We start from the raw sequence: 26,161 nt of genomic DNA, 5'->3' as shown, positions 1-26,161 counted from the left end.
AGGACAACACTTCCAAACATAAACGCAACGTGCAAAATCATTGACAATTCTTTTTTTAGATCGTTTCTTGCTCATGATGAGGGACAATGGTGCGCTTTCGTAGTTTAGGAATTCGCAAGTTCTTCGTTTTGCGAACGGGACGGGGTCTAGACTTTTTCGTTTCAGTTTTAAGTTTGGGAAATAAACGTAGTTGTTAAGGAGAGACAATTTTATTTTATATACAGAAGAAAATATTCACAAAATCTACTCAAAAAGACAATTTAAAGGCTATATATGAACATTGTGCCATTATACATCATAAAGCAAGCGATTTGGTACAAACGACTGAAAATCTGAAACTGAACCGACCAACAGAACGAGGGTGTTGTGACACACCGGAAATAAAAAAATAAACATCTTGCTCGTTACGAAAATACACTTCAAATGAGTATTTTTACAGAACAAAAAAAAAAATCTACCGAAAACATATGTACAAAGGTCGACTTTGCGAAGAGAACTGAAATTTTTGATGATCGAAGCGGAAACAGTTGTGCAATATACATTTTCAAGATCTACATTGAAGGATTATATTATTACTTACTAGTAACTGCGACTGTCACAAAAATTTTAAAATTAATACCAAACGACAGATATTAATTTCTCAATTCTAATTCTCGCTATAAATATTAATTCATGATCTAAGATGCTTTACTGAACTGAATGAAGAAGCTCTACGCTTTTGAAACTATCACTGAGACTCAAACACGAAACAAAATCAACAATAAACCAATGATGAACGTCAGTAATAATTTCAACGCACTATGTTATTATCCGTTGCCTTTTAAATATCTGAAGCATTTATAAGAATAACTATCAGTTAACAAACTTGCAGTTTCTTCAAAATATCACATAAATAAAGGAGGAAAAATTCCCGATGTAACGAAACTAACAAAACGTATTTGTTCTAGATCAAGACGGAAACTACAAGAGTGCCTCTAGGGAGGAAAACAAGAACTACAGACCTTAAATACGTTATTAAATAATGTAATCTTTCTGTGTATTAACAGTTAATGCGACAAAATCACAAAAGAATGAAATTAGTTAAATAACTGAAATATTTGCACTAAATAAAACCTTTATGTAACAGAATAAAAGTTTTGGCTTAAATAATTAAATTATGCACACCAACCGACTGAAAGTCACTTTTGAGTTCTTTTATGTTTCCATTACATTAGCACGACTCCATCCTGGGCCATCGACTTAACGGCATTCCCACACTTTCACCGTTAGATCTACACTTCCCGAAATCACGTAAGGATGTGATCTGTGGAAATCTGCAAACTGACCGATTAACAACCACCCCTCCTCTCACACGCCGCCGCCTCTACCTACCTACAGACGTACAAAAATGTTTGTGAGCCTCTAACGTCTTTAAACAGCGCTTGTTCCTCAAATCCCAAACTCTCAAAGTTTTGTCGTCACTAACCGACACTAAGAATTTACCGCCGGGGTGGAACACGGCGCCCCTCACCCAGTTGTCGTGGCCCGTCAGCACGAACAGCGCCACGCCTGCCCCCACGTCCCACATCCTGAAATGCAAAATGGTCAGTCGATGGTCGCACCACCGCCATCTTCGCACTCACCGGATCGTCTTGTCCCTCGAGCACGACGCCAGGAACGGGCCCATGTGGGCCCCCTTCTTGTTGTCCACCCCTGCGGCTTCGTTGATCGCGTTCGTTGCCGACTCCGGGGCCCAGGCGATAAACTCCACCACGTGGTCGTGCGCCCTCAGCTCGGCCCTACACTCCTTCGAGTACACGTGCCACACCCTCACGGTCTGGTCGTTGGAACAGCTGGCCAAGAAGGTGCCGTCCGGGGACGGCCTCACCACCCTCACCTAAAACGACAAAACACAATTATAAAAAAAACTACACCAAAACAAAACTGCCGGTGACAATTAACAACTACACCAGTACGGATCAATCCACGACAGCCCTTTTGGTCTTCACGACCCGTCGTACTTTCTTGAGGATCGATCTGCGAAATGACTTTTCCCTCCCCTTACCCAGTCTTTGTGTCCCGCGAAGGTCTTGACGCAGTACCCCGTCGACACCTCCCACATCTTGATGGTCTTGTCCCTGCTGGAGGAGACGATCAGATCGCCTCCCGGCATGAACGCCACGCTGGAGATGTTGTGGTCGTGACCCAGCATGGTCCTCATGCACTCGTAGCTCTGGTGGAAATCCCACAGTTTGATGGACATGTCTGCGCTGCAAGAGACCAACAGCTTGCCCGAAGCGTCGAAAGCGACGTCCTGGACGGCATCCGAGTGACCTTTCAGGGTCCTCTCGTACTCCCCCGTTTCGAAATCCCACACCTTGATGGTGGCGTCCTCGCTGGTCGACACGAACAAGCTGAACATCGGATGGAAAATGACGCGGGTCACCGGTGCCCTGTGTCCTGTCGAACAAACACCCAAATCAGAACCACAACAACTCGAGCGGACCCAGATCTGGGGGACCGTGAGGGACGAAAAAACTTCAACCAACCGGTGAGGCAGAATTTCTCCGGGGGTCGGGGTATCCACTCCGCCGGACTTCTCTTGCCCCTCGTCGGCGCCCCTTCGATGTATTCCTTTTCGGCTTCGTGAAGTTTCGATTCGAGCTCCATCACCTTCTTCTGGAGCCTTATCACGGAGGTCCACTTCTTTTCGAGGAGACCGCCGAACTTCCTTTCCAGCTCGCCTGGCATGTCGGTTTCCTTCTTGAAAGCCTCCAAAGCGTTCATGTAACCATTACTACCGAGGTAATCAGCGATGGCTTTATTACTGCGAACAGAAAACGAAAGGTGACGAAACGGACGCCCAAACGGTGATGGTGATCATGATGCAATCAAAACAAACAGAGTACGAAGAGTTCAAATATAGACGTTACGTAAGTGAATGGATGCAAATTAATAAAGTCTGTTACGTGTGACGACGACGACAAACGTCACGAATCGACCGAATCACAATGAATGTTATCCCATCCAAACGGAAAAATTTCTAAACAAGTTATGTATTTAAAAAACTATCGTTACAAACGCAAAGGTCAACACAAACTATTTCTTTCTCAAATCACGACGTATTAACAGGTAGTTGTACTATTTTTACTTCCCCATTTTTTATTTTTATTTTTTGTAGCCCATAAACTTTTTAATTTCGTTTTCAAAATATCCCATTTCACGACCGACACGAACACGATTCTCACGCCCTCGCAAAACTGTATCTACATCTTTCCGTACAAAATTTCTCCAATTCAATGCAACCCAGAAACTCCTGACAGCATCCAACAAGATGGAGCCGTGTCACACAGAACGACGCGATTGACAGTTTCATCAATGGAAACCGTGCGAGGTGCAATTTGATAGAGAATGTCTCGACAAAAATAGATTGGTGTACGACTTCTTCGTCGATTCGATTCAATAATAGACCACTTGTTCCCGTCGTAATTACATCGGGAACTCGATACGAAGGGAGAACTGACCGAATCGATCTTCTCACGGTCACCAACACGAAAATAACAAATTCAAGGGCCAAGGCTTTCGTCGCCGAATCGATAAACGTCTTCACCTCGACGTTTCCCAGTCGGTTCTGGTCGATTTCGATGAAAATCGCCGATTTTTACATTGCGAATAGCTTTTTTATTAGTCACCTGTTTAAAAAGTGAAATTCTGCGATCACGTGAACCGACCTCGACGATAATTTATCGACGTTGTCGAACGAATCTAACCATACCAGTTTCAAGTCCGTCAGATGCGGATTTTCATTGATTCGAAATTTCAAGCGACCCGGGACAAATTTGTGTTTTTTTCTCGCTGGAAAATTTTGAAAAAACGCACACCCTGTATTCCATCTATTCCGTGTTGTGTTCCGGGTACTCGACGCACCACTCACGAGTGGGTAAATATGATAAAACTTGAGTAAACAACTGGATAATCTGCAAACAGATTTTACCTTCATCCGACCACGCAAAAAATCGAATGGAACTCATTTGCCAATGACACAGAGGGGTTGGAACTCCTAAGCGCACTCCACTCCAACTGATCCCACAAAAATTCTGTAGGACCGAGATCTGGCCTTTGACACGCCCGATCATTTTTTGTCGATTCCCTCGACTTTCCTTTGTTGCCGAACAGTTACAGCAGACCTTTCGATAATGTTTCGCGTAGCGTATTTATTTACAACACCGTCTTGGTATAACTGAATTTTGTACAGATCGAAACCGAGCATTTACCCAATCGAGAAAATGAAATTTTATCGCTCGACAACCACGACAAATACGCTCCGGTCGGCAATAAAACATTTTTCCGACTTTACTCTGGTGACGAATCGTTTTCCTTGATCCCAAAGCACAAGATTTGTTTCATTGACGACTAGTAAGAGTTGCTGAAGCACACACAATTCAGTTTCGACCTGGACTTGTTCTCTAATTGAGAAGTGGACATCACGTGACACTCTCCCTTGCTAATTACACGCGTCTAGGCCCCGCCCCCGTCCACTTCACGCCCGATCTACCCTCATTTTCTTCGCAGCAAACAAGATTTCCCTCGACTTCGCTCACATTAAGCTCGTTAACTCGTCCGAGTGAAAAAAGCTCGGTCGCCACGGCAACCGAAAAGCTCTTCCAGAACACTCGAAAATGTTGGCGGTGTTGCGGTCCCCCATCGACCCCCTCTCCCCCTCGATTTTTTTCTTGTTGACGTTCAACAAACTTCAGTTGGGGCTTCTAAAACATGATTTTTCGTTCTACGACGTTTCGGCATCACGTGACGGAAAACTGTTGGAAAGGCGCATCACTTCTGCCTTCCGCTGTACTCTCCAAAACGATTCATCTGTCAACGTTGAAGTGTTGTTGGGAGCCTTTCACTTTTAACTTTCGATATTAGCCAGTTTTGGTCAATTACTGCACTAATAAACGGCTCGCAGATCGCACTAATTGCCAACCGCCAAACAAAGATCTGGTTCCCGGGAGCCATCTCCGAGTGGAAGCGGTGATGAAAGTGTTCCGGCGGTAATTACGACGATCTTCCAGCCTCCGGTCTGGTCTTTCGGTTTTAGAATCGTTATCTGAAATTGATACGGTCTTCGGGGGATATTTCGAGCGGCGCATCCGGCCAGATTATAAATAATTTCGCCTAATTACGAAGAGACCGCGCCGACACATTTTTCAAACGGTCCGCCAACAAGCCTCGATTGTTCCGTTCACCTCATTTACTTGCTCGAATAATTACACTCGAGTCGATAAAACCGTTGATAGATTAATGAGCGGCGTTGCTAATACTGGAATAATTCCTAATAAACAGTCTGCCAAAGGCTGAATTATATCACAATTAATCGGTCGAGTCGTGACTCAAAGTTCACCATTCCGCACTTATCTCCTACGACATCCTCTCCATTTTCAATCGTCGCCACTCCAGACAGATCCAGAGATGAGAGAATCTGGACGGACAAACGTCCAGTTTTTCTCGTCACCTTGACAGTGAAACGACGGCGACACCGCCGACTACGCAATGACGTCGCCATCCGGAGGCGGCGGTATTGATCAGGTGGGCGGTATGGTTGCCGGCGTTATTCGCACAACGCCGCAAAAAAATCCGCTCCCGTTTGCAATTGAATCACAAAAAAAGGAACAGGTTTGTTCCGGGGGCGACATCGGGAATAAGTTTGCCGTGACACGTCGAAGTTACGTCCGTGATTTGTTCGACGCGACGTAACCGTGACGACATCAAACGTCAAAGTGACAGTTGTCACGCGAACGAAGCGGAAGTGCCCGTTATGATTCTGATACTCTCGAAAGATAGGGGAGATTAGGTATGTTGGGGAACGTGGACGGCTGTTGGACGAGAGAAGATTTGAGGAAAACGGGCAAAGAAAATTTTGGCAACCAAATCCAATCTCCTTAACAGAGAAAAAAAAATACGTTTCTCAATTTTAGTTTCTGGGAGAATCTCGTTTTTAATTTTCTTAAATAAGATAATTGTATTCCTCCATTGTTGGTAACAAAATTAGTAATGCGTGGTGTCGTTTTTGACAGCAATAAATACATCTGTTGACTGTTTGCTATAGCAACACTATTTGTTCAGCGAGTGATGAAATAAATATTGTGACATAAAACTAATATTTTGTGTGTATTATCTAGTCGAATTGCACTCAATCTTTTTTCTCTACGTAATTCTCAGTTTCAAAAACCAAGCACTGCACAAAGCAAAAATGTCTCAAAAAACACTTTTTTTTCTAGACAAGCGTTCCAACAAAAATTATCAGATTACAAAAATAAAACTTTTGTGTAATTGCTAATTACAGCCCTTCCACAAAAATGGTTACAAAAACATTTCCACACGTTCTTGTATCCTCTTTGCTAAAAATATAGGGTTATTAAAAATGTTTCTTGCATCGTAGTCGACTGTGATTTATGATATTCGTATAGATTTGCCGCCTCTTCTAAATGTGCAAATGTGACACTTGACAGCTCACATTGCCACTTTGCAGTTTACCTTGTTTTCCTTTTTCAAGGTGTTTTGAGTTAGTTAAGACAGCCAAAGCGGTTTGTTCAAGACCACCTTATCTATAAATTTGTTGTGAGATGATTTGATTTTAATTACTTGTGACAATTTGTTCATCTTAAATTACACCGACTTAAAGCCCCTTGTTTCTAGGCAACCAAGTAATCACATCTGTCTACCTTTAGTGTAGTACAGCTCCCCCTTGCACTGGAAGTGGCAAAGTTCACAGCCCAGTGCGACGTAAGAAAATTTTACAATAACCCCATGTTAACGAAATCTGGTGCGTTAACAACTTCTCATTTTCAGCCCTACAAGATAAGGCACATGATCACACGACGAATCCTACGGAACCTCCTTTGTTTTGTGTTTTTTTTTTTGGCGATTTGTAACAGAGCCAACCAGATGAAGTGTTTGGAGTCCGTTTAAATCCCTGACTGGTGGATGACTCTGTGAATTGCTGGCTCACGTGACTTTGGTTAATTACAAACAGAAAGGACGAGCCGACAACGCCCACCGTACCAATTTGGAGTAACGGTAGTGCCGCAATTCAGCACGGAAAGATTAACCATGTATAAACATCCGCTGTTGTCCGCTCGGCGATGTTACAAACACGAAGGAAAAGATGCAAACAAACCGGGGAAAAAAAAGTCCGCCGTAAAATTCCACCGCCACCGAAGAAAACACCGAGTAAAAGTGCAAATTTCTAATGCGGACGTTGAAACATGGCATGCCCCCGAGTCGCACCTTGAGGTGCACCGCTCATCCGACAAACTTCGTGTGTTCGTTAACTGTTCATTTTTACAACAGTTGTGTTAACCTTAAGCGCGCGCTTACATAAACGTGAACGACCAAGCCCAACGCCGAGAAATTCCACGTTAAATTAATAAAGACGGATGGTTTTTAATAAAATGTGCAAAAGTTGCTGCGGCTCGCAGTTACGCGACACCATTATCAGATACAAAGAGAAATTGCATTTCAGCAGGTTCGACGGATCAATCACGCGTCTCCGAAACAGTTACATTTTGGCATTGTGAATGTCTTCGGATATTCGGTTCTTCTGTTGTAACATGTTGGAAAGAAGTAACGGGAAATAAACGTCGAATGGAACACACAAGAGCGTGAATTATCGACGATTTACGACGGGAATTCGAACGTTTTTTGCCAATTAGAAAATTCCTCGATGAATTACGACCGAAACTGTTCCCACAAGGAAATAAACACAAATCAGAATTAGATTGTGGAAGGTTAACAACGGCGACGCTCAAAATTCCTGCCCCCCCTGGAAAAATCTCATCATACCTTTTAAACAATTCATTCGACGATTTTCTCTTCGTCGCTGACGCGACAAAATAAAAGTAAAAACGTCGTAAAAATTAAAATCCAATTCCCAAAACAAGTCGAGCTTAATTGAGTCGTCAGATTAACATATCGATTTAAGTTTACGGAATAAATTTCACCTCATTTAAATCGCCGTTTCCAAATGAGATCAGTCAGTCGACATAATTACAGAAACGTCTGCTCAAAAACAACACAATGGTGTTGTTAATTTTGAAACGGACGGTGTGAAATCCAAATGCAACCGCAGGAAACATACACTCTGCCTTTTTCCTTGTAACATAAACTGCGATATCTGTTTCCGCAGAGACAGCGCGAATGATGGCAAGATGCCGGGGATCATGTGTGCGCACGTTGACAGCGTCAAATAAACATTTGGGAAAATTTCACCATTAAGAGATGATTCAGAAAACATCGGTGATGTAGTAACATTTTTACAACGTATAATCTGTTTCAAAATCAAAAATCCACCACCTGCTGAATTATGTTGGCAAAAAAAAAGAAATCCCTAGAATAAGTTTCATTTTTTGGGCTGGCCCAACCTCCCGCCAAAATTTGACATTGAACTGTTGAGTTTATTTACGTAAACACAATAGTAGTTTATTTGACGAGTTTGTGTGTAAATTGGACCTTTTTTGGCACGCGTGGGCCATTTTAAAACGCGAGTGAAACGAGCGTTTTAAAGGCCCACGAGTGCCAAAAAAGGCCCAATTTACACACGAACGAGTTGAATACAACGTTTTTTTGTTCGACGAGCCCCTTAAAGGCTCCAAATCGCTTAAAACCTTTAAAATTACGTTGACGTTTCGTTTTGACAAGTTGTGACATTTATCAAAATCCGTTCACATAGGAGAAAATTCTCAAATTCTGACAGTGTCGAACAAAAAAATTATTATTATGTACAAAAAGGTGATAGCTACCGTATCATAACTTTTGAGTGATATAATGAGAATTTAAAAAAAACATGATGAATTACGACCTAAACAACTGTCAACAGTTTTCTTTCATAACCCCACTTTTTTCTGACACTTACAAACACACTAAAAACAAAAGTTGGCGACGTTATCGAGGTAGAATACAGTGTTGATTGATTTTGATACAGATTATATAGTCTGTCTCAATTCTAAATTTCCACCAACACTTCATTCTACGTTGGAAATACAACCGGTAACACTGTTTGGTGAAAAATGCGTCAGACTGTATTTGTTAGGTTATCTGTCAATTTCCGTTTTTACAACTCAAAATTTTAGAATAAAGGAAAAGAACGAAAACCTTTTTTTTAAATGCAGCAAGTAAGTAGGTAGAAAATCAAATTCTAAAAGCAAAATAAACTTATGAAATAATTTTAATGTTTTCGAATCATGTTCATAAAATAATTATATTGCCAACTTTGGTTATAAGAAGAAATATTTTTTATTTTGCCAACATAATTCAACAGGTGGTGGAAATTTAGAATTGAGACAAACTATAGTTTATTTTTTAATCAAAGAACCACAACACCGCAATTTACACCCAAAATAGAGCTGACAACATTGTACACTTTTGACATTGGGTAAAAAATCATATAAAAATTGAGGTTATTAGACATATTAGTAGCGCAACATGTTAATAAAGTTAATAACAACTAATTTGAGAGTTTAATAATTGTCTTACTTTGCGAGGAATTTTTAATAACACGTTAAAATTTTAAAATCGAGTTTGTGTACTTTCAAGGACATTAAAAATGACAGACGTTGGCTGGTATAGCCAATATGTAGATATCATTAAATTCCCTAAATTTAGTAAAATTTTATATGTGGAAACCTAAATTAAAAAATAGACTAAGTATATCTTTTTGGAATTTTGCGAAAATTTCCTTGGGAGACGGTCTCACAGCGCTGCCGCCGCAATACCATTTCAGGTGTTGTGAAAATGTATCGGGTGTTTTTTAAATTTCACCTCGCAGTAGGCGTTGAAGAGTCGACTGTGAACGCACCATTCGTGTAAAACGTAAGATTGAAACAGCTGATCCGTGATTCGTACGTAACCTGTGTAGTGCGTTCACAATCGACTCTTCAACGCCTACTGACGAGCAATTTAAGAAAACATCCTGTGCAAGATCAGCATGGCCCCCTACGCAACAATAACAGAACATCAGCATAACAACCCGCAACAAGCTCCCCGATGCCAGAACGTTACTAAATTTCTTACAGGTGATGCCGCATCCATCTCCCGCAACAATTAAATTCGCAAGCAGGCACAGCAACTCAATTGTCATTGAACCGCAGTTTTTCTCAAAAAATAATCAGAACCAACACCATGCTCAGTTTTGTTCTATGTTTAAACAAAGACTAATTTGTCCGTTGCAAAATGTTCGTTTCGTTCCACCACCCCCACATCTGGAGTAAAACGAATGAGACCAGCTGTGTCGCATTTGAACTTTTTGAACGAAAGTACAGTTAATGAAAAAAAAAAAGACAAATTTCACTCGAAATAGAAGCGCACGTATCTGGTCCAAGTCACCGGTGATTCCCCGCAGCAAAACTTTCACAATAACCAGATAAAATTTCGCCTTGGACATAGGGTTCCAGTTTATATGTAAAACAACTACCGAAAACAAAAGAAAAGTAAAGCAGCTGCTTGCTTAAGATGAATGTTGTGTGAGTAAATTGTGACGTTTCATAAACATTTGCACGTGGTTGTTGTGATGGTGATTAATGAAGTCAAGACACCGTGTGCATAATCGGCGAGTACCTGTTGTTTTCATTAATTCGAAAAACGATTTGCAGCAAAAAAAGAGTTGTAAAAATGAAACGTCAGCTGTGACCGACAGCTCGACAAAATGTTGCGCGAGCCGACACGACGAAACCGCGCCAGTACAGAATGTTCAAATTGCGAAAATGCAATTTCACCGGTTTCGTCCGACCAAACAAAACCGAAAGTGATCCGAATCGCATCGCTTAACGCAATAATGGCGCTTCGAGGAGAAATCACGCGTCGTACCCGTCCCTGGACTTGTGATTCTTCATCGCATTTTTGACAGATCGCAGCTCCCCGGGGCCCGCAAGAAAGTGGTCAAAACTCTTGATCTCATTTGTCTTCGACTCGATCGCGACTTTCTTCAGGGTTCACTACACTCGCCACTTCCTCCGGGCGAAAAGAAACAACCATCACATTCGCCTTGACCGTTACCACGTGCGAAATCCCGAAGCACGCACCGCTTCTCCGTTCGCGCTCTTTGATTTTTCTAATAGCTCCCATCCTGTCCGAAACGCAGAACATCCAGCTCCAGATTCTTCCGTTTCGAAACTCGTCCGACTCGAGCCAACAATCTCTACATTTTTCCCTAAATAAAGTCGCCGCGAATCGTCTCGATTGTTCGGATGGCGCGGGCAAGGTTGCGTCTTCTGGGGAGATTCTTCTGTAACTTTCTAAAAGTGAAAATTGATTCACACATGCTCCATTGTGACTTTTCGACGGATCGATTCTCGTTCTCGAGACCACAATGACTGGAATTTTTCTATGCAAATCCGAGACGTGCAATTTTATTCCGTGGAAACGGTAAAAGTCGAGCGCAAATCGTACAATGAAACGGGTAACAGTAATCTGTTTCGCACAGTGGATTACACAAATAAAAATGAGTCGTCGGTTTGGGCCAAAACTAATCGCTCCCCGGGACGACGTAAGACGAAAGTTCTTTCCGCAAATGGGTATTGACGTTCGCGGTGGCGTCCAAGAAGCGACGAGACAACGGAAATCGTCGACGAAACTGAAATATCTTGCTTTGCGCCAATTAAAACAATGGAAACCACCAAAAAAGGTAATGTCAATTTTGTCTGCAGGAAAGGTAAGGAAAACATTGTTGATCGACTATCTTACCCAAAGGTCAAACGTTTTAACAGGAGAGAGCTACACTAATAAAAAAAATCATGAAAAAACCACGTTTAAAAAAAGAAAATCATGTTGCGTCAGGGCAATTACAATTTGCTGCCACATCGCCTCGTTTGCCCGATTTAATTCCACGGGCTTTATCTCAATTTCCAAATCTTTACAATCTTCAAAGATAAGACTTAAGAGTGAAATAAAAGAAGAAAAAAAAGTGTACTGAAGTTCGTGGAGATTATACAGGCTGTCCCAGAATTCGCGCCCATCCCTTGAAGGGGGTGTTCTGGATTAACTTCTGAGTGATAATCTGCAGAAAAAAATTTCCAGGCTCCAATGGTTTACGAGCTAGAGGACGATTAAGTTGGCCAATCAGAATGCTGTTTGAAGGGGAGTTGGTTATCAAAAGAGAGCGAGCTTTGGAACAAATGTTACATGGAGGTGGCAAGAACCAATGGTATTGAAATGAATATTTTTAAACTGACATTTCGACACTTCTTAAACGTCAAAAAACGAATATGATTTTTCAGCTTAGTGGTTAATACAACTTTAATTACTTCACAAATTGACCATAAAATCTAATGTGTTGTAGTTTTTATACCGTTAAAGCCTGGACATTTTTTTCTGCAGATTATCACTTAGTTATTAATCCAGAACATCCCCTTCAAGGGCTGGGCGCGAATTTTGGGACACCTGTATGTATTGAAAAATAAGTCACTTCAAAAAGAAAAGAGCATTCTTTTTTACCAGGTGGTACATTTTTTAGAAGGACGCAGAGAAAACGATGACTGCTACTTTTTTTTTGGATTCACACAAAACGGTCTCACAGATACCATGGTATATTCCTGAACATTTTTGGCTGCTGGTCGGACAAGAAGTCATGAAACGAAAACTGGTATTTTCATTACGATTACGACAGTGACAAATCCTTGAAATTATGAATGCAACTGGTACTACTCCGTACTGAGGTGACTCACATTCATGATCACCAGGGATTCACGTCTAAAAATGAACGCAAACACGTTGACTACAGTGTCGCCGCAAATTTTCGATTTCGTTTTACTATTTACAACAATGGTCACGATCGCTTGACCGTCGAACGTGAGATTTATTTGCAAGATTGCAATTATTGATAATTTCGTTGCCTCCAGAGGTGCAAAAACAACCAAAAAAACTCCCTCTGCTGTATTTTCTTTCTCCTTTACTCAAATTAGATAAGATACAAGATGAACAGATCCAACGGTGGAAAATTTAAAGTTCATGTTACAAGATTTGTAATTATTGATAATTTCATTGCCACCAGAGCCACAAAAAAACTTACTCCACCACTTTTTCAGCCAATTTTCTTTCCCACAATAAGAGAAACTAGACATTCTGAACCAACAGATCCAACTGTGGGAAATTACGCTCCATACACGACCATTCAACGTACAAGTTTTCGTTTCATTTTGACAAACGAAAGTTCACGTTGCAAGATTTGTAACAACTGATAATTTCGTCGGCTCTACATCCAAGATGACCGGACCCAACAGTGAAGGAAGAGTCACACTTCGTACTCGACCATCGAACGTGCGAAATACAAAAAAGCCTCGATTTGTTTCGACAACCGGAAGTTCACACCGCCAGATTTGCAACTATTGATAATTTCGTCGCGTTTGCACTCGCCAAATACTCTCGAAAACTCGATTTCTTCCCCCCAACGAGGAAAATCAGGCAAGATTCAAACCCAACAGACCTATCTGTTGCTTGGTACGCGACCATCGAAGAATGCCGTCTTACCACATCGCAACAGATATGCCTTTTTTATCTTCCGTAACGAATCCATTTCGCCAGATTCGTGCCCGACCGAAATTAGGTACATCGTCGTCGAATTCTTGTGATTCATCCGGGTCACACAATTAAGATAAAAGAAACATGTTAAGGTCAGAACGGAACGATCACATCCGAACACGACACTTTTAATAATCTCGTGAGAGAGATTCCAATCGAATTTCTTCCACTCCTTGTCCGACAACAAAAAAATCTAACGGCACCCGACTTGGCAAGACGCCTTGATTACACCTTGTCAAACGTAATTATCAAAGATGTGGTGGCGAACTCGCAACTCCTCTCGCCTTTCCTCAATTTTCCTCGTCCACTCGACACAAATAGGAAACATTTGAACTTTGTACCTAGGCCAACTCGAGCTGTCGGTGGTAACGGCAAGTCCGACTTCTTTGTAAGGGTACAATAAAATGAAATAAACTCCAGCAGATCTGTCCCGTCACGCAATTCATAATCTCCCATCAACGATATATCAATCAGTACTGCATTTTGATAAAAACTGATAAAACGTTGACGTGTGTGAGTCATTCACTTCAAATTTCCGCCAATTAACAACTGCACGGAGTAACATCGAGTATACGATGGAGATTCTTTGTTGCAGCGAGTTCGGCAATTTTTCTGCGAACAAGTGTGGACGTCGAGATCCACCCTGGTCGCCTCCCGCTGTATTATCATTCACACTGGGACCACGTGCGTTTAGTTTCGAACCCGACAGGACGTGATCAGAATGAACAACGTCGACAGTTTTCACAATGCATCAATGAAACGCGCATTCAACAGCGAAACGCTCGTTCGTCGCTGCCGAATTTATTTATTTACACGCAATAATTACGCCAATTAACACGTCGATGTTTGACCCGGCGTGACAGACGTTATCTGTGGATATTTTTAAAATACTCACAGCTCCTCTCGCTGGCGTTGAGACAGAACCATTTTCATGTTAATGTTCCGGGGCTCGACTTTCAGTAAATCCTTATTGCATTACCTGCAAGAAAAAAAATCGCACAATCAGAGTGTTGCACGAGTTTGGCATTTTGTGCGGCGCAAAATCCTCCAATCCGACCACCCACTCGTCGTAATTGGAACGGTTCGAATTCCTGCGAGCGGAATCTGATGGATTCCCACCGACCCAACCCTCCGCAAGAATCCGCCGAAGAAATGTTGGCTTCGTTACGTTTAATCGATACGGAACGGGGGGAGTTGGTGTTTAAGGGGATTAGAGGGACATGTGCGGTTTCTGGATGACCTAAAACATCCGAAGACACGTCAGGTGTCGACCAGCAAAAATAATTCGCGAACTTGCGATCTAAAAGAAACGACGCAAATCTGTTGTCCACCGATTTGACCGTGACTCCAAAATGTGTTTCGCCACCGTTGTCTTGGTGGTCGCAGATCGACGACGATATCGAACTGGGTTATGCAAATTTCGGTTAGAATTTGGCACAGATCGACCATGGTTCTGCCAGTTTCGCTTTGTTTACATCGTACTGGGGGCTCTGCGTTTCGATCTGCGCGAATCAGCTTGGCAAATGGTCGAGTTGTGTTGTCACCACACAACTTTCATCTCTCGTTCTGTTACGAATCCCGACCGATAATTGCGCCGGATTATAATCTGCAACGGAAAGATGAGACGTGAAGTTCGCGTCTGCAACGGAAACGAAACCCGTCCGGAAGGAAGTGCACGTCTGGGGGCATCTGCGAACAGGTGACAGCGGGGGTGAAAAGATTTTGGTACAACCGGGGGCTCCGGGCGCGGAGCCGCCCCCGGTGGCAGCTCCGGGCCCCGTTTGACAGGCATCGTCGGTTCATCGATGGAGCGCAGCGTAATGAGTTGGAGATTAGGCGAGGGACCAGTTAACGGTTGGAATTTGACCGCGAATGGCGTTTCCACGTCCGCCGCACTTTTCTTTGGATTTGTAGGGCCGTTACGACAAAATCAATATCGGCCATTTTGCTTTGCCCAATGTCATCTTTGGAGGTGTCCGTCTGGGTTTGGGGTGAATCGTGGCGGTCGGTGTGGGGCGGACACGACTACTTACAGAATTGGGTATTGGCGATATCCGAAACACTGTCTCACTGAAATTCGACGTCGCCGAGTCGATCTTGTACGCGGAACACTGTAACGGTCACAGAACTGCACAACTCACTAGCGATGCGCATCGGAAAATGACAAAACTGAAAGATCGCTAAGTGAGTAATGGCAGTGCTGCCAACGTAAAAAACACACTGGTACCGGGGAAGTGGAAGAGAGGTGGGCAACACAGAATTCACAGATGGAGGTTTGGTTTTGAGAGCTTCAGGCGTTGAGGTGGTTTTAGAATGTGGTTTCGGAAATTAAGTCAAGTGACAGTTCGGCTGTCATAAAGGCACAGCTTGCTTGACGAGTAACAATGACGTTTCTCAATTGATTTGACTTTGAGGACTTTATTCACAATTCAAGATTTAGATAATTGTACTCTTCGTTTATATTGGCGAATCGAAAACAAATAGAGACCTTTCACAATCACAATTATGTATTAGTAATAGATTTCTTCTGGAGGCGGAGCTTATAACAGGTGTGCACCTGCCTGAGGAGCAATTCAAATGTCAAGATTTTGTTTTCTACTCAGAAACCTGAAAAAACATTATTCATTCATTCATTATTTTACAAGAGCTGTTTTGTACTTTTTTTTCAATGTCAGCATTAAATAATTGATTCGACTTTCACAATTAGATAAAACTCAGTCGATTATCTCTTCAGAAACTCTGCTACTACCATTTTCACTTGTAGATCCCACTTTATTCTTTATTATTTATTTTTGTTCTGTACTTCACTCAGAGTTATTCTTTCTCATTTCTACCTTATTTTAGTTCCTTAAGTTGTTCTCCAACTGAAAAGTAACTTTATTTCTTCTGCTTCGTAATTTCGGCTTGTTGTTACATACTGGCCGATAGGTACAAACGGAGGTGAAGCCCTAGGCGGAGCTTCTTACAAGTGCATACCTTTACAGCAATAAATAGCCAATTATAGGTAGATATATCTACATGTTAAAGTATACTTAGTTCTTGGCTGAGAAATTTGAACTAACATTGGTGGATGCGTCAAACTGGTACCTATTAAAGTTCCATCATTCTTACTTGAGATTACTAAATATGTAGTGCAGTGTTTAAATTGTAATAAAAAATATGTTTTCATTTCTTTTTAGACTTAACTTCGCGTTTTAGTTTACCTATATCTCTAGTTTTATTCTTAGTTCATTGCTTCTACTTTCTACTTCTACCACCGGTTTTCTGATTCTTCCATTTTTGATTTTCTACCATCACTTCACTCAAAGTTTCTTCATATTCAATCCAATTTATTCTGATTTTTTATTACCAAGTGCAAATTTTGTTTTCTGTTTTGTCTTGTATCCTGAGGAGGGGCTTGTGACAAGAAGACGTCTTATGAGCCACCAACTGGATGCCTTTTACTCAAAAACTTGAAAAACTATGCAGATGCACCGTATTATTAGAAGATTAGAACTCATTTTTATTACTTCATTAGCACTACTGGAAGAATTCGAAAATTATTTCAAAAAAATCAGCCTTGTTTATTACTTTATCAAAAACGCTATTAATGTCATCGTTACAATTTTTATTCTCTGCATTTTAATTTCCTGCTTCCTGATCTCTTTTATCCTTTAGAATTTACTTTCCATTGTTCTAATCTTTTATTGTCACTTTCACTTCTATTCCGAGGCGGAGCGTATGGTAAGGACACGCCTTATGAGAGACAAATAGCCAATCAGATGCTCCACCCTTGTCTGCAGGGAAACTTGAAATAATATTGGTGGATGCGCCGGTCTACCAAAAATACTCTTGCTCTTCCAATACTTAACTTGGTAACAGAAACATTCCAACAACTTTTTAAACTTTATTACATAAATAAATCAACTTTCACAATCATTTACAACTTGTTCTGACATTTTATCAGAAACACTACAACTAACATCTTTATTTGTATTCTCCACATTATCTGCTTTCTCATCTTTTTCTTTTGGGTTATTGTCATCACTGTGTACTTCATCCACAGTTTTCTTCTTCCCACTCTCAACTTGTTCTGATTCTTCATTACTTGCATCAACCTCCAACTTCAAATCCTGCTTTTCTTCCTTCTGATCACCTTTTGTACTGTCTTCATCATTTTCAGCCTCACTACTGCTAGTTTCAGTTTCATCACTCTGTGAAGACCTACTTTCCGTTTTTAGCTTCTTATTTTGCCCTTTCTGTTTCTGCTTCCTTTTTAATCTCTTCTGTCTCTTCTTTGCTGTTCTCTCCTGTGCCTTCTTCTTATTTTCTTCCAGTTTCTCATGATACTCATTATCCAGTCTTTCCTAATGAACACAAAACTTACACAAAAAATTACTCAATAAATTATGTACTACAAACCCTTTCACCTTTCTCTTTCATGTACTTCTGCCTGGCGTACTCTTTCCGCCGCAAATGCCTGTACACATGAAATTCACCTGAACCGGCACCTGCACTGCTCCCCATAACATTCCTAACAAAATCTGGAACAACTGGGACTCCTCTTTCTTTTGGTTTCTCAGGAATAATCACCGCTTTGTCCTGCAACGTCACTATTTGCAAAATGCAAATGTTTCTCGCGAAAATCCACATACCGGGTTTTTCATCAGCTTTTCCAGTTTCAGTCTCTGGAGGTCGGTGGTGTTGCGGATAATTATCGGTTTGGACTCGCGTTCGACGTTGATATCTGGACTGCTGTCTCCCATTTTATTTGTGGTGAGACCGATTGTACAAATAATAAACAGATAAAAGTTGGACAAACAAAAAAGTACTTTTTGTTATGAGCTCCAACCTCAAATAAAAACGAAAGGTGCGAAGTTGGCAAGGTTGCCAGTCAGTGGTGCCAATACGGCGACGCGAAGATTCCTGCGCAACTCTTCTCTTTGTGCTTGAAAATGTCAAGTAATAGCGAAGTTTAGGTAATTTTAGATAAATCCGAGTGTAAATATGTAAATTAGTAGTAACTCCTCCGGGTATAAATGCCAAAGATCAGCGCTAGCAGGCCGAGTGGAGATGTTGGGATTATAATTTTGGTAGTTTGGGATAAGTCGTCGCCTTACGGCTAGATTCACGCCCACTAATTTTGACATATCTCCGCTCTACAATAAATGAAAATTTATATTGTTTTTTTATCGTTGCTTTTTAGGTGAGTAGAATTCGCATTTCGCACGACACATTTTGCCCCCAATTTCCACCCCCGCCCCTCGTCCAGACACTAACTTGCGCCAGTGACAATTAATACATTAACCAGCCTGATAGATGTCAATGGTTTTTATTAGAACTAATCAAATTGATTAACTTCCAGGCGATGGTAGTTGTAAGTGGGATTTGGGTGAAAAATGTGGCCACATACCCAACCCCCGCCATCAATGACATGGTAATTAGCAACGAGAACAAAATGACCGCGAAAGCTGTGCTGATCTGTCGACCAAATTCTCACCCTTTCCAAGAACGCACGCTCGCGCTAGACCAGCCAGTCAAGGTGGGCCGGTCCGTGGCCCGGGCCAGGGCCACCGCCACCAACGCCATATTCGACTGCAAAGTGCTCTCTCGCCACCATGCCTTGCTCTGGTATGAGAACGGCAAGTTCTATCTGCAGGTAGGTCCGCGCTCCCTCGACCTGCCGCGCTCTAACCACCTGTTTCAGGACACCAAAAGTAGCAACGGCACCTTCGTCAACAACAACAGGCTAGCCGCGGAAACTGAACACCACGAGGTCAGCTCTGGCGATATCGTCCAGTTTGGCGTGGACGTCATCGAGAACAACAGGAAAGTCACTCATGGCTGCATCATCGCCACGCTTAAGCTTTTTTTGCCCGACGGCAAGGAGGCCAAAGCTAGTCCCAGCATTGTCGAGAACAACTCACATGGTATGTGGTGTCCTCCAGTTCCTCAAAGTCCTTCATCCTGTTGTCATGACGACTGGCTTTGTTTACATTGAAAACGCGTTGTTAAGTCGATGGCGTGTGGCGTTTGTCATCAACCATTATTTTTATTACCTAATAAATATGGAAATCGGATACAAACACAACAATTTTCCGATATTTCCACGAATTTTTTTGTTTTTTCGATGAAAAACTAAAAGTGAGCCGTAGGTTTTGTTTGGTTTGGTCCAAATCGCGGCCATGTGGAGAGTTATTGTGTTTATATGAAGGAAATATCAACAAGTCATAATGCGGTTTAGTGCGCTCTAACCGCACGAAAATATACATCTTAACCAATCGCGCATTTATTGGAGAAGGAAGCAACACGAAAATAATTATTTCAGCCACCCACAAACCGGCTTTGCATTTGTGATAAATAGTTCTTATATTTAAACTTTTCAAATTCTATAAATAGATCGAACATGTCGTGCGCCGCTCCACGCTCGATATTGTGTCTGATTGATGACGCCATAAACTCCACTAACAATTCTGCGAAATTTTAAAACCGGAAAATTGCCTCGTTCCGAAAAAATTTTAATGACAAAAAGATGCAAGAACCTCGTCTATTTTTACGAGAGCGTCTTTTGTCAAGCGGAAAATCTCCTAGGACCATTGTTTGAGAGAATTCCTTTGACAGCTGATCACCATCTGACCGTCACGATTCATCACAATTTATTTCGTTTCGTCGTAAACACATTTTAGAGTCTTCGGTGTGTCCGAGCCACCGAGCGAGGGTTTGCATTGTAAAGTGTGGTCCTGGCTCCTCGTGATGGATGTGTCTTGGCACTGTTGGCAGCGAAAATAAAACGAATTGTGTTGAGAAACTGGCGGAGATTGGTTTTATTTGATTTGACCATTGTCAACTTGGTTCGTCGTAAACACAACCGTTAACCAAATCCTTTTAAGAGTTGATTGTTTTGTTTACGGAATCTGTACCAGATCGCTGATTTGTTGTCGCTGTTGAGAGGGATTTGACGTCTGAATGTGGAACCGTAACAGATGCAAAGAGCAAAAACGTCGTAAAGAGCGAGCTGAGAGAAAGAAAAATAAATTTGTCAGTCGAGTAATTGTGTTGAGAGTGATTGATTAACGTTTTATTAATCGCACTAATCGCAGTGGAGTCAATCGGTATATTTTTTTAACCCAATTATTTTCTTCATATGTAAAAAACTTTTTTTTTTTTTGTTCTGTTTGTAGTTTACACAAAAGAAAGATTTTGTATAGTTGGAGACGTGAATGACAAAAAGTGAGTTAAAAAATAAATCTAAGTGGCGTTTAAATGGAAATTATTAAAATGTCTTTGAGGTATCAAGTGGAATTACTGAAATTGTCCTTCCAGGTGGTTGATTTCGGTTAAAAATAGTGCGCTTTGCAAACTTGTAGTTAGTTTTAATAAATAGTTAATCACCTCAGACCTATTCGAATTTCGACGTATGTGACCTGTATGTGACAGACTGTTGCAGCGCTAGCGGCGAAATAACGAACTATTCAATGATCGTTAACTCGAGTCTTTCCCACTTTGAGTGATTTGTATCTACCGGGTGATCAAGAAGGACTGTTTAAGTTGGCAGTACAATTAAGAACAATTTTTAATTCGTTTATTTATAACACTGCAACCGGATATGTTTTGTTGGTTTATTTGACAAATATCTAATGTAGGTATAGCATTAACAACGACAAGCCATCAACAACCGAAAGTTACTCCTGTTATACGATTTAAAATACAATTCAGTGTTACCAACTTAAACAGTCCTTCTTGATCACCCCGTAGATTAATCTGATTTTTCTTAACATGTCAGCGATATTCTTATAGTAATTGGGGAAACTCAAAAATCCCTTTAGTTATCAACCATATAAACCAGAAAGTACCAAAAGATAACTGTTACAAATCTTCTGTTGCTCCCTAGAGCGTCAAAAGTAGGTAATCTTACTGTCTATAGAGTAAAAATAAAAATCGCACAATTTAAAAAAATAACATTCTAAGTCATTTGCAACAAGATTTATCGAAAAATCACACTTTAACGTTTTCGAGTTGCATTAAAAAATAAGCCAAAATGACATCATTCGTAATTTTTTGGCATTTCTCTCCGTCATCAATTTTTGTTTAATTTTTGTATAAATCAGCCCATTGAAGAAACGACATCCTCAGAGTCACTATCGGGATCCATTGTCAAAAATTCGTAAAAACACCAGCGAGGATAAAATGAACTGTTTGTAAAACGTGACCTTGGTAACGACAAGTGTGCTTACTCTGATACTCTAATTTTCAGAAAGTTTAATTTAGATTTTAAAAAATAAATAGAAAGTAGCAAGGAAAAATGATATGTGTATCTCTGGAGTAAAATATCATTTCCTCTTTTGCGTGATTACATTAAATTTCATCCGCTGGAGGAAATGATCCAATTTATAAGAAAATATGACAAGTTTTCTATATGTTAGGGAATACGATATAAGACATTACACAGAAGAGAAACTATTCCTGTCATATCAGATAAAAACGTATAAAACTTACTTAAAAAAATATGTCGCTCATAGTTTGAACCGTCAACGCGCAGATCACGTCGTAATCGACTAGAATTTATCATCAACAAAATTCAAAGCGAAAACGAAAGGTTAAGGACCATTTCATAACGTGAAATTGTCCAGTCGTTACTTTGACAGCATTTGGCTCGACTGGAGAGTGTTTTGTAACAGGTGTGTGTGATCTAGAACTTCACGTGTGTCGGTTTTTTGCGCAAATTATTTTTAGAACACTTCCTATAGTAACAGACGGTCATATATTTAGTCGGTATATTTTTTTAGAATGGAAAACTATGCGAAATATTTCAAGATTGCAAACTTTACGCTCGCGTTGTAAAAACTCGAGCAAACTCGATAAGCGTTTATGCGGCTCGACATCGTGAACATTTTTACGTAAAAATGCAAAGCACAATTAATAATTTAACGTTCGGTTATGACGTTGACGCAGTTAGAAGGAAAGATGAAAAATGGCGAATTGGACGCCCTCTCACGGCATAACGCTGTTCCACAGCTTTCGCCACTTCTTTTTTAAAGCCTTGCAATGTGATTTGGCGGTTTTTAAAAATAAGTCTGTTTTGAATCTATGTATTTTATTTAATTTTTTTGTAAATATAAGATTTTTGGAATTTTCGCAGTCGTGCCTTTAGACGAGCTGTATAAATTGCACCAAATCATCCAAGAAGCGACACAGCGGGAGCAGTGTTTAGAAACCAAACTAACGGCCCTCCAGAGCGTGGTGGACGAGGCGCGCAAATCGGCCGAGGAAAGTTGGCAAGCCTACGTCGGCGAGGAGCGGTTGCTGTCGCGGGTGTCCGCCCTCGAGACCCAACTGCAGCAGGCGGGGAAGAACTGGGGCGAGGACAAGTACAGGGAGGAGGTGACGAAGCTGCAGGAGGACAGCGCGACTTACCAGGTGGCAGCTAAGGAGGCGTTGGAGAAGCTGCACGCCGAGCGGTTGCAAGCCCTCTCCGTGGCCACCGAGCAGGAGAGGTGCAGGATATCGGCCGAACAGGAGGCGCTCCTCGCGCGGGAACAGCTCTCGCAAACGCAACAAGAACTGGAGGTCGGTTCGGTGGACCGTGGAGTTGCGATCGGTCGCTGACTCGTTTGTTGCAGGAGGTTGCTCAGAAGTTGACGGAAGAGCAGAAGAAAGCGAACGAAGAGAGGATCCGACTCGAACAGCAGCAATGGGACCTGCAGACGCGTCTCGACGCCGAGATGGAGAAGGTGGAGAAGCTGCAGATGAAGCTGGTGAACTCGATCTCGCCGAAACAGTACCCGGATCTGTTCGGTGACGTGGACGTCAGCCACTTGGATGTAAGACTGTCGATTTTGGCGTCTCGTTAATGTTTAATGAAAGTGTTTCGTCTTCTAGAAGCGAATCATCTACAACGACGACCTCAAGACGAAGGAGGAGCTGCTGGCGGAGAACGACATCTGTGAGTCGGAAATGAACAAAGCGAACGGAGTGGAGACGGAACAGAACAATCACATCAATCTTACTGTAATGTTTTTGTTTGTTTTGTCTTTGTGGTGTGGTTTATTGGATGTTTGTTTTTGATGCAGGTCACACCAGTCACGGCTGACGTGATAGATAAGAGAGATTGCGAAGAGAAACCGGAGAGTGACTCGGACAACGACGACCACCTGAACCACTCGTTGACCCAACAAAACACGATCGTCGACGACGAGAAAGAGAACGAAAGGCATGTGACGTTTAGTTTACCAGAAGACGTGAGTCATTTTTTATTTATTTTTGCTGTTGTCGCCATTTTTTTCCACCATCCTTCGCTCGCCTCGACAGACGAAGCGTGCCGTGATGTGAGGGAGGGTCACGTGCACGGCACGCTTCGACCGAACGCGTCCTTCAACCGTAACGGTCGCATCGTGGTGGTTATTTATTGTGGGAAATGTTGCAGACGAGTCGGAACGGGCCCGAGTCGCCCGACAAGGACAGCTCCGAAGAGAACGAGAAAGACGATTTCGACAGCGACACCGTCGACTCGAAAACCCTAAAGTACAAATACCAATCTGCCCAGAACGAATTAAAGAAGAGGATCGAAATACTCGAATCGATATTAGAATCGAATAAAATGAAACTCAGCGAATTGGAGCGGTCGCTCGGCCAGGAGAAGCAAGCGAACAGCCTCCAGAGCGAGGAGAACCGGTCGCTCAAGGACGAGCTGATGGCGCTGCAGCAGAAGTGGAAGGAGAGCTGCAACGAGAGCCGGCAGCTCAGGGACAGGGTGAACGCGCTGGTCAAAGAGGTGGAGGCGAAAGACGAGACGATCGGTAACACGAAGGACCAAAACAATGTAAATAAGTCGATCATATCAAGTAGTCCAGTAAGTTTCGAACAATTAGTTAGTCTCGAAGAGGAGTTGGTTATGTTGAAGGAGCGCTACGCCCAGATCAACGACGAAAAGTCCAAGTTGCAGCACGATCTGGACAGTTTAAAAGAACAGTACAACAAGGTGTGCAACAGTTCGTACGACAAAATGTATTTCTACATCGCGCCCTTGATCCTCATGATCCTTTACCTAGTAATCAGCGCGATGATTTCCTGATTCACGGCCATACTTTTGATTTTCTTCTATTTCTTTCTCGAGTTTTTAATCAAAATCATAAACGAGACATAACCTCAGTAAGGGGCGGATCCGCTGCTCGCTCCTCGACGGAGGCGCGGGATTTAGTTAATTGTACACAATTATTGTTGATTTGTTGTTGTAGATAAAGCTTTACGCGAATTCTTCCGGGCTTCCGGCGAGGAGCTGCTCAAAGTGGAGATTTTCCTTTGAAACGTTGATATTCTGTTTGAATCTGTCACAGTATTTATTATTCAGTTTCGGTTCTAAACTTACTTCTAAGGTTACAATTTTGGTGGTTTTTCATTGCTTTGTTATTTATTTTTTAAACGGTAAAAGAATTATGAAATTATAGAAAATTAATCTAAGGGAACTTTGCCATAATAACTATCGTTTTGTAGAATTTTTTACAGAACAGTTACGTTTAGTGTAAAATGTACGTTACGATGTCGCAAACATGAGAATATAAATTGTGATTTCAGCTGTACAAACATGTAACAATATTGTTATCTGCCAAAAGTCTAGATTTGGTTCCAGGCGAACTAATAAACAAGAGTTTGTGTTGTGAGATTTTGTTTTTGTACAATTTTTGTGTTAGGAGCCTTTGACACAGTGTCAAATGTCACGATGATTTTGCCACCGCGTCAAACGTCATAGGAGAAAATGTATAATTTTATTTAATATATTCTTTGTTCATAGTAGATGTATATAATAACCAACGCAATGTATTTAAAAAATAAATTAATTAAAGATGAACAACAATTTATTCACAATTCACACAATACATAAACTGGAGGAAGATTTGTGGTTCGCTGTAGAATTCTTCGCGGACGAGTTTCTGGTGCTTTTGTAGGTGCTCGCGACGGACACGGCAGACTCCGACCTGGCCAACCCCTGGTAGGTCTGCAAAGCGACGCTTCACGATACTACCCCAACGCAACGCTAAACCCTACTCACGGAATAAAACGTGAACTTGGAATCGGTGCTGCCGCAAGACCCCATCTCCTCTTGATCCGATTCTGCGATCTGCAGTCTAGAAGAGCCGAATCTGAAATCTTCGACTCAGCGCAAGTTTCGTCGTCCGCGACCTTACCCTCACTTCTCCGACAGATCCACGGAATCCAGCAGGTCCGCCTCCGATCCCTGCTTCTGGATCGGCACGGTCGCCGCGGCGGACTCGTTCTTGCTCAGGTCGTAGCTTCGAAAAATCATCAGCTTGTTGAGGGAGCTGTTCGAGATGCTGAAAAATTTCTTGCGGGGTTGGATGGACATTCGCATGGAGTCACTGCGCTTCTTGACGACGCTGCAAAAGAACCGATGGGTTGCGGTCGGCGTGCGGAGAGGAACTCACCAAAGGCAGCACAGGAGGAAGATCACGGCGACGCACAAAACACTCACGGAGATTATGGGAACCGTCCCTGAAAAGAAAAGTTAGAATTTGGAGTGGCACGGGGTCGTTATTACAAGAGCGCGTCCAGAACACGGTGACCACCATTGCGACGTTGAGCTGAAATCGGCGACTGTCGAGGAAAAAGTTATCGCGAG

General features: G+C 41.9%; 4 protein-coding genes across 4 annotated transcripts; 1 reads left to right on the top strand and 3 right to left on the bottom strand.

The window, feature by feature from the left end:
• Positions 1-190: 190 nt before the first annotated feature.
• On the bottom strand, positions 191-15,739 carry Lis-1 (LisH and WD40 domain-containing Lis-1). The gene is made up of 7 exons (XM_069059231.1): positions 15,582-15,739; positions 14,444-14,527; positions 2,529-2,806; positions 2,045-2,439; positions 1,623-1,876; positions 1,372-1,568; positions 191-1,313 (listed from the first exon to the last, which is right to left on the bottom strand). Exons 2-7 carry the CDS (start codon positions 14,479-14,481, stop codon positions 1,240-1,242), a joined length of 1,236 nt encoding a protein of 411 aa, XP_068915332.1. The 5' UTR covers positions 14,482-14,527; positions 15,582-15,739; the 3' UTR covers positions 191-1,239.
• Positions 15,740-17,421: 1,682 nt separating this feature from the next.
• Positions 17,422-18,423, bottom strand: LOC138139076 (PRKR-interacting protein 1 homolog). The gene is made up of 3 exons (XM_069059239.1): positions 18,183-18,423; positions 17,950-18,129; positions 17,422-17,894 (listed from the first exon to the last, which is right to left on the bottom strand). Exons 1-3 carry the CDS (start codon positions 18,291-18,293, stop codon positions 17,451-17,453), a joined length of 735 nt encoding a protein of 244 aa, XP_068915340.1. The 5' UTR covers positions 18,294-18,423; the 3' UTR covers positions 17,422-17,450.
• A 71-nt stretch (positions 18,424-18,494) lies between these two features.
• On the top strand, positions 18,495-25,378 carry Slmap (Sarcolemma associated protein). The gene is made up of 8 exons (XM_069059229.1): positions 18,495-18,733; positions 18,893-19,186; positions 19,235-19,457; positions 22,667-23,094; positions 23,148-23,348; positions 23,407-23,535; positions 23,598-23,765; positions 23,951-25,378. The coding sequence occupies exons 2-8, from the start codon at positions 18,896-18,898 to the stop codon at positions 24,596-24,598; spliced, it is 2,088 nt and encodes a 695-aa protein (XP_068915330.1). The 5' UTR covers positions 18,495-18,733; positions 18,893-18,895; the 3' UTR covers positions 24,599-25,378.
• On the bottom strand, positions 25,362-26,156 carry LOC138139078 (uncharacterized). The gene is made up of 5 exons (XM_069059241.1): positions 26,081-26,156; positions 25,968-26,034; positions 25,716-25,919; positions 25,574-25,664; positions 25,362-25,519 (listed from the first exon to the last, which is right to left on the bottom strand). Exons 1-5 carry the CDS (start codon positions 26,109-26,111, stop codon positions 25,391-25,393), a joined length of 522 nt encoding a protein of 173 aa, XP_068915342.1. The 5' UTR covers positions 26,112-26,156; the 3' UTR covers positions 25,362-25,390.
• Between the last annotated feature and the right edge of the window lie 5 nt (positions 26,157-26,161).

Source organism: Tenebrio molitor, chromosome 9 (genome assembly GCF_963966145.1).
Source record: "Tenebrio molitor chromosome 9, icTenMoli1.1, whole genome shotgun sequence".
NCBI classification, from domain to species: Eukaryota; Metazoa; Arthropoda; class Insecta; order Coleoptera; family Tenebrionidae; genus Tenebrio; species Tenebrio molitor.
Note: the sequence above shows the minus strand (reverse complement) of the source record. Positions and strands in the feature narration are given on the sequence as shown.

Excerpts from the sequence above, each read along its gene's own strand:
- LOC138139076 (XM_069059239.1), bottom strand. The coding sequence starts at position 18,293 with ATGGGAGACAGCAGTCCAGATATCAACGTCGAACGCGAGTCCAAACCG. Across the intron at positions 18,130-18,182 it reads AAAAGCTGATGAAAAACCCG|GACAAAGCGGTGATTATTCC; the intron begins GTATGTGGATTT and ends GTGACGTTGCAG. Across the intron at positions 17,895-17,949 it reads TGAAAGAGAAAGGTGAAAGG|GAAAGACTGGATAATGAGTA; the intron begins GTTTGTAGTACA and ends TGTGTTCATTAG.
- LOC138139078 (XM_069059241.1), bottom strand. The coding sequence starts at position 26,111 with ATGGTGGTCACCGTGTTCTGGACGCGCTCTT. Across the intron at positions 26,035-26,080 it reads CGTGTTCTGGACGCGCTCTT|GGACGGTTCCCATAATCTCC; the intron begins GTAATAACGACC and ends TTTTCTTTTCAG. Across the intron at positions 25,665-25,715 it reads TCCGTGGATCTGTCGGAGAA|ATTCGGCTCTTCTAGACTGC; the intron begins GTGAGGGTAAGG and ends CGAAGATTTCAG.
- Lis-1 (XM_069059231.1), bottom strand. The coding sequence starts at position 14,481 with ATGAAAATGGTTCTGTCTCAACGCCAGCGAGAGGAGCT. Across the intron at positions 1,877-2,044 it reads TCGCGGGACACAAAGACTGG|GTGAGGGTGGTGAGGCCGTC; the intron begins GTAAGGGGAGGG and ends TTGTCGTTTTAG. Across the intron at positions 1,569-1,622 it reads TCGAGGGACAAGACGATCCG|GATGTGGGACGTGGGGGCAG; the intron begins GTGAGTGCGAAG and ends TTTGCATTTCAG.
- Slmap (XM_069059229.1), top strand. The coding sequence starts at position 18,896 with ATGGTAGTTGTAAGTGGGATTTGGGTGAAAAATGTGGCCACATACCCA. Across the intron at positions 23,349-23,406 it reads TGGACGTCAGCCACTTGGAT|AAGCGAATCATCTACAACGA; the intron begins GTAAGACTGTCG and ends TTCGTCTTCTAG. Across the intron at positions 23,536-23,597 it reads ACAATCACATCAATCTTACT|GTCACACCAGTCACGGCTGA; the intron begins GTAATGTTTTTG and ends TTTTTGATGCAG.